Raw genomic sequence first — 10360 nt, forward strand, 5'->3', positions numbered from 1 at the left:
CGGTGCCGCATGGTTGCACCCAGGCCTTTGGCCAAGCCAGCGCGCAGGGACGTCGCCTCCCCTCAAGCCAGCGCACCAGCCCCTCTGCTCCCCTCGGCGTGGCCCCCTGGGCTGGTGGCGTGGCCCCCCAACCCCTTCTCAGCTCCGCGCTCCGCAGTGGCAGGGGAGTGGGGCCAGGCATGTGGGATGGACAGGGCCGCGCACTGCATGCATGGCTGGGAGCCGGCTCCATGCACATCCCCGGACAGGCGCCCTCGGGAAAGCGTAAGTTCTGATACACGGATCTTCGCATGCAGAGTTCCAGGCTGGGCGCCTGGTGCTGCCTCTTCTTCCAAGGCCTGCTTTGGCTCTGGCAGGATGCCCAGGACCCCAGACGCAGAGCTGGTGCTGCACTTACACCTCGATTATATTGACCGAGGGAGACTTCTTCTATGAGAGAAAAATCTGCTTTAAGGCTCTGCTTTGCTAAGCCCCTGCTAAGACCCCATGGCAGAGCCCCCAACCTGCCGCGGCAGGCACGAAGACCGGCAGACGTCCTCTGCAAAAGGGCTGCCAGCTGCAGCTGAGCCCTCTGCCCTGAGCTGAGGTGTGGGCCAGCTGCAGCAGGGACCTGGCTTCAGCATCTCCCTCAGGAGACCAAGGGAGCTAACCCTGAAACCCCGGCCTTTTGCACTGACGTGCTCTCCTGGCAGAAAGGTTCAGGTAGCTCAGCTGCATCGCCTGGTGCCTCCCTTAGGTGAGTCCCTTCAACCACACACTTGCCTCCCAGGAAGCCTTTCTGCCCACTGCTGTGCCCCAGCACCCCTGGGTGAACCAGCCCCCCACACTCCTCAGCCTCCAGGCCTTGCAGATGTCTGGTGACTTCTGTCTGGTCCCCAGTGGTAGCCACGCTACACCTGATGCCCTTGGACACGAGATAGGTGCAGGGTCAGAGCAGAAAAGGTAAGTGAGGGGGCAGAGTAAGGTGAGTGGGGCAGAGAATCCACAAAGCATGGGATGACTGGTGTGGAGGGACAGACGAGGCCTGCTGAGTGCCAGGCACGTCTCACTGCCATGCCCCTCATGACAGCTCTGGTGTGTGCCAAGGGTACTAAAGGCTGCAGGCGGTGACACGGATTTTCTCAAAAACCGTTGCAAGCATGAGCAGGCACTTTCCTTTACACTAAAAGGAATGTGCTCATTGAAGAGCACAACAGATATGTGAATTCAGAGAAGGTCCTAGGAAGGGAAGGGGTCCTGGTTGCTGCACACGTGTTTTGTAGCTCAGCCCTTCCATGCTGAAGCAGGGTGCAGGAGGCGAGTGTCCCCATGACCACACTTTATAACAGGGCTCAGATGAAGAGCTGCACTGTTGTCTGCTACTTTGCAGCAGCTTGGCTCTGAAGTCAGGAGGGGAAGCTAATGCAGAGCTTTTTCTTTCCTATACCTTGTTCCCAGCTTTGTAATTAAGGACTGCAAGAATAAACTTGCAGTGTTGTCACCTGCAAGGATGCCAAGAGTATGGTGAAGGCAAAAAGACAAACTGAGGTGCATCAGCCCTGTACAGGTTATCTTTGCAAGCAGCAGGAACAGGCCTTTGCACCCGCCTTTGCAGCCCTATAGGAGCAGTGTCAGCTTGGAGCAGGGATCCAAGAGGAGGGATCTTTTTGGCAAGGAGTAATCAGGAGGCTGGAAAATCTGGAGGAGAACTGGGGCCTTGAAGTCCAAACAGGAAGTTTCTGCTCCTGACATCCACTGGAAACCAAGATGTGGAAGCAGGGGGGCAGTTAGCAACACAGTGAGTAGAGTTCCCATCATTGATAGAGGAGGCAGATGAGACACAAGAAAAAACCTAATGCAAGGTCCAGTTAGAGCATGCATATCAGGGTTATAAATCACCGTCTTTGTCAAGTAACAAAGGGAGAAGTGTCAGCTGCTGAGGGAACAGCCAGATGAAAGTACGGCTCCCTCCCCATCTGTAGCCTGGCACAGTACCTCCATTAGGGTGGGGAAGGGGCTCTGGGGTCCTTCCCATGAACGACTTGTGTGGTGATGGCCTGGAGCAGGCCCCAGCGAAGGCAGAAAGCGAGCAGCGATAGACCAGTGCAGGAACCATAAGAACAGCTGCCCAGCTTGTCCACCTCCTGCCTGAACAGGCAGGAGCTAGGCCTGTCTACGGGATGCAGAAGAGGTGCAGCCTTGGAGGGGCACGGTGAAGGGGCTGTTACAGTGAGAGCACAGGTACCACCCTGCAATGTGGGAGCTATCCCAGCTGATATATCCTGCCGTCTTTTCCCATGTTTTTCCTGCAGTCACCCATGGGGCACACACACTGCCCCAGAGAGACCAGGGCTCACTGCACCCTAAAAACCCTGTTTTTAGGGTAAGAGCATGAGCTGGGGTGTTTCTGTTTCTGGAGAGAGCCAGAACCTGTCGAGGCAGCAAGCCACAGCAGATGTCATATGCCAGCCCTCCTGCCAGCCCTCCCACTCACCTTGTTCCGCAGCAGCCCTCCGCTCGGTCGCTCTGGCGTGCTGTGCTCCGAGGATGGCTTTGTCTTTTCCTTGTTGTTGTTGGAGTCGTTGTCCTTGATGATGTCATACTGTCTGCAGAAGAGGGCGATCACGGCTGCCGAAAGACAAGGGATGAAGGACTTCCTCACACTGGCTGCCTCCTGCCTCCCCTCCCCACAGCGTCCCAGCTGGAGAGCAGTCGGGCCCAGGGCACCCTGGCATGCTGGTCACCCACACTCTCCGTGTCAGCCTGGACCACCCCAGGCATCTCTGTATGTGTGGCCAGGCCAGTCTCCTTGGGCAGACGAGGCACAGATGTGGCTAAAGCACATGTGAGATGCTCGGTGCCTACAGGTCAGGGCTCTGAGGCCAAAGGCAGATGTTGAGGCACTCGGAGAGGGACAGCCCTTGAGGTCAGTGAGCAGCTGAGTGGGTTTCTAAGTGCCTCCAGCAAGGCACTACAGTTATTGGTCCAGTGCTTGCGACCCTCACAAAAGCTAGCCCTTGGCTTTGTCCTGTCTTGCAAACTGACTGTGGAATCAGTCACTCTGTCATGGTTTTACAGCACCCATCTCACGCAGCACACGTCCCACACCTTGGGACCCTGGAGGCAGGACTCTCGAGCAATGCTTTGAGCTGTAGTCATTAGATGTGTTGGACCCATTCAAACCACAGTGCGTTATCACAGCCACCCCCAGACTGGACCTGATTTCTCCCTGTTGGCACTCTGACACACCAACACGCACGAGGTGTAAGCTAGCAGCAGCCATCTTGTATTTTCTTCCAGTGCACTAGAAAAGGGTTCAAGGCCAGGACACTCCTGCAAGATGCCACTAAGAAAATCCACATTTACTGGGAAGGGAGTAGGGGACAAATGACTTCCCATTCACAGCAGCTGCATGTGACCCCTCAGGAGCTGACTGTTATCTCTTAGGCTTCCTTGCTCCCAGGGCAACCTGCTGTTTGCTAGAGCACTGGCTTTAATCAGGTGCTGTACAGGAGCAAATCACCCATCTTACAGTTTCAGCAGATTGAGGCACAGCCACTACCAGCCAGTGCAGTGATATTATCAGATGTCGGACAAGCTAGCTAAGGCTCATTACATGATAGTTAATGTCAGAAGGGATGCTCCCACCCTGTAATTCTGTATTACTTGGGTCCCACATTGTCTCCTGCTCTTCCAGCAGAGCAGTCAGGCCAGCCAGCCCACATGCTCCAGGCTGGTTGCTCCTTTTACTCCACTGGCTTGAGCTCCTACAGACTCAATGGACTTACTGGAAAGGATGCCAGACCCATACCAATATGCCTCTGCACTCTCTTGAGCCCCATCCTCTTTGTGGACCCTAGATTGCACCTCTGCCCCAGCCTGCTGGAACGTTGCTTGTGGCACTCACCTGCCCACATGAGCAGCACAGCCACGATGATGATAATCTCGCCTGTTTGCAGTTGCCTGTCTTTGTCCAGCCCTTCCATGGTGATGTCACCTGCAGCAAAGAGAACCCAGGCAGGGCTGGCAGCAGACACCCTCCCACCAGAACCTACTTCAGGACCAGCAACACTCGAGGATCTGAGGAGCTCCAGAGGAGAGAGGCCCACCTCCCCCAAACAAGGACGGGTGTGGGATGACATCTTGGCTGGGGAGAGGACATGCAGCCTTTGGCTTTCCTGTGTCAGATAAACCATCCTCGCTACCAAAGGCAGTCAGGGATTCTAACAGCTTGTTTGGGTTCTAGTAGCGACTGCACAATGCATGGGAGTAATCACTGAGGTTACTCCCTACGTAGGGACCAGGGCAGGTTAGGAAGGTCCTGAGTTGAACACAAAAGTTCTGAGGAAAGTAAGTCATCTGCTTGCCCTGTTATACCCTTCTCAAGTCCCCCTCTTATGGCTAGTGCTGGAGACAGACTCCTGTGCCCAGTGGACACCCTCTGGGCATCCTCTCTCTTGGATGCTTGGATCAGCTTTCATGGACCAGCATGTAGGCAATCCCAAGGCAAGAAGGCACAACATGGATATGAGTAGGAAAGGACACTGTGGGGCTCCGTCATTTATCCTTTGGTAGCTTGCAGGCTGGGAGATCTGAGACCCTGTTTAATATTTGCTTCCTACAGGCAGCAGCTGAGCAGGCCACAGCAGTTGTCCTGGCCACAGCCTGCTTAGCTGAATAGGGTGCCAAGACCTGGGATAGGAGGGCTGTGAACCAGGGCTTGGGGACAGTGTCATGGCCACAGTGGATACAACAGCAGCCTGTACAACCCTGCTACCCACTATGACTCTGCGTGTCCCAAGCAGCCTGCTGCTCAGGGCAGCACATTCCTCGCTGGCTGCTGGATCCCTGCCCCTGTGCTGTGGAGACCTCCTCGCTGGTGTGGCCCCACCAGCGGCACCTGGGCGAGCTGGAAGGAGCTGCCTCACCTTGGTTGGAGCTGTTGGAAGGGAGGCGGTCGGTCTCCTTCAGGGTCCGGAAGTGGACACGCTTACTGGCCTGGCTTTCCCCGTACAGGCCGATGCTCTGCACCTGGATGATGTAATCAGCATCCTCCGCCAAGTCCCACAGCACGCAGGCCCGGTTGGTGGTGTTCACCTCCCGGATGAAGCGCTGCATCTGTCCATCTTGCCGCTGCCAGAGTGAAGAGCTGTCATCCCCAGGAGGCTGCTCCCAGCTGCACCAGGCACAGGCCCCTGTCTGCAGCGCTGTGCTGGGCAGCCCTCACTCCTCCCTTCCCGGGCAATCCTCCACCCCTGGGGTGGGCCAGGCTGGCCAGCACTTTGCTATGCAGCATCCCTGTGTGGCCTGAGAGCCAGGCGCCTCCCTGGAGAAGCCACCATCGACTGGGGCTGTGGGGGCAGAGCAAGGCAAGCAAAGAAGGGTTATGTCATGGCTGAAGCACCATCCTTATCCAGAGAAATTGCAGGGAAGCCACTGGAGAGACAGCCACCCCCAGCACAGCCCACGGTCTGCTGCCTCCCACCAGGCTGGATGGCTCAGACAGGGCGCCCTGGCAAGGGCTGCTCAACAGCAGAGGTGTCCTCAGGCAGGTGCCAGAGGAGCTCCAAACTGTGGCAAAAGGGCTGACACAGGAGCATGCTGGTAATCAGTGGGAGGGGTCCCCAGCCCCCTGGGGACAGAGCCTGGGATACCTGCTGCAAGATGGCATAGCCGATGACCACGTCTCCTTCTGGGACGTCCCAGGAGACTGTGGCAGAGTTTGCCTTCAGCTGCGTCACAGTCACGTTGACAGGGGACGGTGGCCTGTCTGGGTGAGCCAGGGACGGACCGAGGCAAGGCACAGGAAAGAAGCAAAAGAAGACGTCTCAGAACAGGCACTCACCCCTGCACACCACCATGGGGGGCCTCTCCAACATCTGCCCATGGCAGCACATTGGCCAGGGCTACAGGGAGCAGCTTCTCGGGTGAATCTGTCCCCCGGAGAGGAGTGGCACAGCAAGTGCACAAGGCTGAGCCCCTGCCAGCAGCAACACATGCATGGGATGGTGCTGACTGGGCTGGTGGGCAGCTGCCCACCGAGTGTGGGGGAGCTGTGCAGGCACAGAGCTACTCCCTGCCTGGGCAGCTACCCCTCTGTGGCACCCGCTGGCTTTGGCAGTCTTCGCTCGCTGGCCAGGACTCCTCCCTGCCTGGCTGTTGGTGAGAAATGCGCTTACTGCACACCTCACCCTCTGCAGTGTCCTACAGTGGGGAAAGAGGACAAGCTCACGAGGCATCTGACTGGCTCTTCTCTAAAGGGCTTGCTTGCAGTGGCAGACATAGCCCATTGCTCATAATACATGTTCCACGTAAGAGGGATTAGCAGCGCTGACCACAGCCAGTGCCCAGGCTGCCAGACCCAGCTAAAGACACGAAGGGCCCCCAGCAGGCTCCTTCCACCTTGCAGACATCGAAAAGGGAAATGCATGAAGGCCTGTCCTGAGCAAAAAAGAATTACAGAGTTTAAGAGACTGTCATGGCAATTTAACTAGTCTCTGCAGCTCAAAATCACATGAAAAGTCCCTGCAGCCTGTCTCAGAGCACTGCAGAGTCCCCGCTGTCAGAGACGAGAATGACATTCCCATCAGCTCTTCACGAGGGCATCTGCTTGCAGATCTGAGGTACCTTCACTGCTGCTCAGATGTTCATCTGTTGGAACTTCATTCAGCTCCAGCACTAGCAGAAGCAGGACTGCCTGGCATGACATGCTCCTGCTCAGCCTGGGCACAGAGTAGATTCTTGGCAGGGAAGTCCCGTGTTTCTGTAGGGTCCAGAACGTCCAAACAAATCCTACATTAATGCAATTATTCAGCCAATACTGTGATGGTAAAATCAGACTCTTCTAAGCTCTGGGGCTGCCCCGTGGATGTGCACATCACGAATGCCTGGCACACCACCCAGAACTGCGTAGGAAGCAGCCCAGACACAGTATTTATATATCAACTGTGACAGAAAAATAGGGCAGCTTGGAATAAACACACTATGCAACTCAATCTGGCCATCTCATCTGCCTGGCATTACTCCCTCCTCTAAAGTGGGGAGGAAAGCCCAATGCAGAAGGCAGAGCTGACTTTCCCAACGGTGCAATGCCATCGGCTGCAAAGCTGGCAGCAACACTTAGCCGTTGCTATCTTTCAGAAAGCTGGCCTGATTGACCCATGGTCTGCACCATCACCATTTTGAGATTTCACAGCACGAAGAGCATGGCAGGATCCTACACAGGTACACAGACCTGCATACAAAGCCAAATTTTGTCTGGAAATTAGACACAGGAGCACATGAAGAAAGACACTGAGGCTGCTGTTCATGTGTCCTCTCTCCCTATAAACAATATAGTGTCCTTCTACAAGCTGCTTGTGTAGCACAAGTTCAATGCTGTGATTTATATAGATAGAAAAATTGCCCCAGAGGGCACCTGAGAACAAGAAAAAAGACGACAATAGACACCAACAACAACCACAGTTAGAGGGACAAGGAAAGGTCATTTCTGCAGGTCAGCTATTTAAATGCATTCATTCACATTTGAATATACCCAGCTCCATGACAGATCTAACCAGGAGAAGGCTGTGATTCCCACTCTGAGAGATGCAGGTTTGTGGTCAGCCACGGGCAACTAAGACAGATAGGAGGGTCACCCACAGAGCCCAGAAAACACCTTCTCAGAAAGACACTGGGGCTGAGTGCATCCCCAACAGAAGCCTGCCGCATCACCAGGAGATAGAGACATTGGAGACAACACGAACAAGGACATCACAGGATACTGCACCCTCTCTTCCAGAACAGGAGGCTGGAAAACTGGAAAGGATTCAAAGATACACTCGAATATCCTTTATCCCATGAAGAGTGTGTCTCCTTAGAGTTTTGCCAGTGGGACTCTAGTTCATCACTCTAACCTGTGAGAGAGTCTCTGAGCCATGTCCTTATCTGCACATCCTGGTCTCCCAGGATCTCTGGGGAGCAAAAGAGGCTCCCAGACCTGGCCACTGACTGGGGCATGTGTGTTCTGTCTGCACAGGAGCTGAGCTCCCCACAGATGTGGTCTGGTTTTCCACTCCAGCCACGGCCAGTGTGCAAGTTAGTTGCACAACTAAGAGCTGAGCTGTAGACGGCACCCTGCCAGCTAGCAAATAACCACCCCCTTGCACTGCCCCAGGCAGAAGCATTTCAAAGTGTGTGTGTGTTGGGGGGCTGCAATGTTTCTGCTAGCCTTCAGGCGTAAGAAGAACAGTTGTTCAAGGCTACCACTATGCTAGCAAATGTCATGAGGTCAGGAACAGCCCAGGAATCCAGTGGTGGAGACTGGTCCCAGGAACTGCTTTGGTCTGAACCAGCCAGCATGTGCCCAGACCACTCTTGGGCACGGCTCAGGAGTTAGCATGAGCCATGAACCATTCCTAGTAGGTAGCACTGATGTGCTCCCCTCTTTGGAACTCATGAACTTAGTGCTATGGATGTGGCCAGACCCTGCCAGCTGGCCTCAGTTCAAGAACAGGACCTGGTGCTTCACAGGATACATCGACAGTAAGAAATTAGGTAGCTTTTTATATCTAACAGAATGAGAAGAGGTCTGCACATGCCCAAAGTGGGCAGTTGGACTTCCCAACCTTTAAGTGTATGTGTGGAAATTAAAGGCTGGGTCTGACATCTCTGCAACGCAAAAGTCTGTGGATGAAGCTTGCAGCAGGCTCCCTGCTCTGCACAAGAATTTTCTAGGCTTCTGCAGGGAGCCCAGCCTGGCCCAGCCCAGGTTTTCGGGCTGGGGATGCTGAGACATGGCCCTGGGGCTGAGTCACTCCATGGTTTGAGAACAAGGGCACTGCACTGATCCACGAGCCATGCTGCTGGGTCCACACAGGGCTGACAGTATTGCTTGAACTGTACTTAGCCAGAGCTTGCACAGACCGTGTGTAGGGACCTTCACTCACTGGCAGCAGAAGGGCATCCTAGGGGGGACACCACATCAAATTGCAAAGACAGTACAGTCAAAGCCAGCATGATCCACTATTATACCCAGAGCCAATCCCCAAATGTCCCAAATAGACAGAGGGGAGAGCAAGAGCCGATGGGGGCATGGCGGAGCCACAGCGCGTGTGGCTAGTCAGTGCTTCAGACCTCATGCATCGTAAACACACTTTGTGCAGGCTCCAGACAAGCAGACCTGAACCTGTGTGACAGTGGTACCTGAAGGTGTCCAGGCTGCAGTTCTTCATTGGAAAATGAGTGTCCCTTCGTCAGTTGGTAGTTCACCAAACTGTGGAAAAGACATTTCTGAGGACACGGGATTTGCACGCCTAGCAGGAAGAGGCCGGACAAGAAGTTTCAGAAGTCGAAACTCGAGAAGTTCACCCTAGAAACAAGGGGCAATGTTTAATCCGAAGGGTATATGCAAGGCGAGACCTCACTGAAAGTCGTTATGACAAGACCTCCAAAGGACAGCTCACACCATAGAAAGCTTTGCGTATGATCCCCACATTAAGCTGAGCGTTCTCCAGCCTGCTCTGCAGCTGAGGTCAGAGCAGTTTCATGCCAGAGCTGTTGCCATAAAGATCTGTGAGTGCAAGGGCTCCAAAAAATATAGTCTCTGAAGCCAACTATTAAAAACATTCCTGTAAAGCTAAGATGCTCCAACACCCTGCTGGGCTTGCTGGGAAAAGCATGCCACAGGTAACTCCTGCCCAATGCATTAATTGCTAATGATTCTGCATCATTTATAAGTTACCCAGCTTCACTTTTGATTAAAGCCATATTAAGAAACGGGCACCACCACAGAAAGAGCAATCACTTACTCAAGGCCTGGCACACCCTTTTGTCCTGTCAGTACAGCAGCGCGTTCCTTTCAGGCCTGCTGAAGAGGTGGGAAGAGTTGGTCCTGTGCGCTGGAGCCAGCAGCACTGCAGCCTGAGGCTGGGCAGCAGGGAGGGCTGGCCCGTGGGCAGCCGAGCTCTGGACTAGATCTGCCACGCAACCTGGCTTTGTAGGTTAGAGAAGGGGCCGGACAGATGCCCCTCAAGAGCAATGTTGGCAGATGTGGCACTGCATAGGGACGGGGCACAGCCCCACTGGTGCCCTCCCCATCCTGCTATGACTCTGGAGAGGGGACCTCACCTGCCCCTTGGCCCATGCCCTTGGGACTGCTGCTCAAGGGCACCCAGATGTTTGCCCAACTTACCCCTGCAGTCGGGAGGTAAGCATCAGACTGCACATCTAAAAATAAGTGGCCCCTTTTTAACAACCCTGACTGCATTTCTTCTGAAACCGTCAGGCCCTGGAGTACATATTTTGCAAGGAGACGGAAAACATGGCAGAACATATCAGAACATGTCTGATACTTGCAATTCAATTTAATACATCAGCAACCTGACAAGGGGCAAATAGACAG

The 10360-nt window shown here is 54.5% G+C and overlaps 1 protein-coding gene across 1 annotated transcript in view; it reads right to left on the reverse strand.

Annotated features, from left to right (window-relative positions):
- Positions 1-393: 393 nt before the first annotated feature.
- Positions 394-10360, reverse strand: part of FNDC4 (fibronectin type III domain containing 4) — a gene marked incomplete at its 5' end in the record, with an annotated part of 10282 nt that continues 315 nt past the window's right edge. The window contains 5 exons of the mRNA XM_009584004.1: positions 394-429; positions 2474-2607; positions 3887-3976; positions 4908-5112; positions 5634-5749. Coding sequence (XP_009582299.1) covers positions 394-429; positions 2474-2607; positions 3887-3976; positions 4908-5112; positions 5634-5749 — 581 coding nt within the window. The remainder of the gene's footprint in view (positions 430-2473; positions 2608-3886; positions 3977-4907; positions 5113-5633; positions 5750-10360) is intronic.

This window comes from Fulmarus glacialis, unplaced genomic scaffold (assembly GCF_000690835.1).
Source record: "Fulmarus glacialis isolate BGI_N327 unplaced genomic scaffold, ASM69083v1 scaffold1938, whole genome shotgun sequence".
Taxonomy (NCBI): Eukaryota; Metazoa; Chordata; class Aves; order Procellariiformes; family Procellariidae; genus Fulmarus; species Fulmarus glacialis.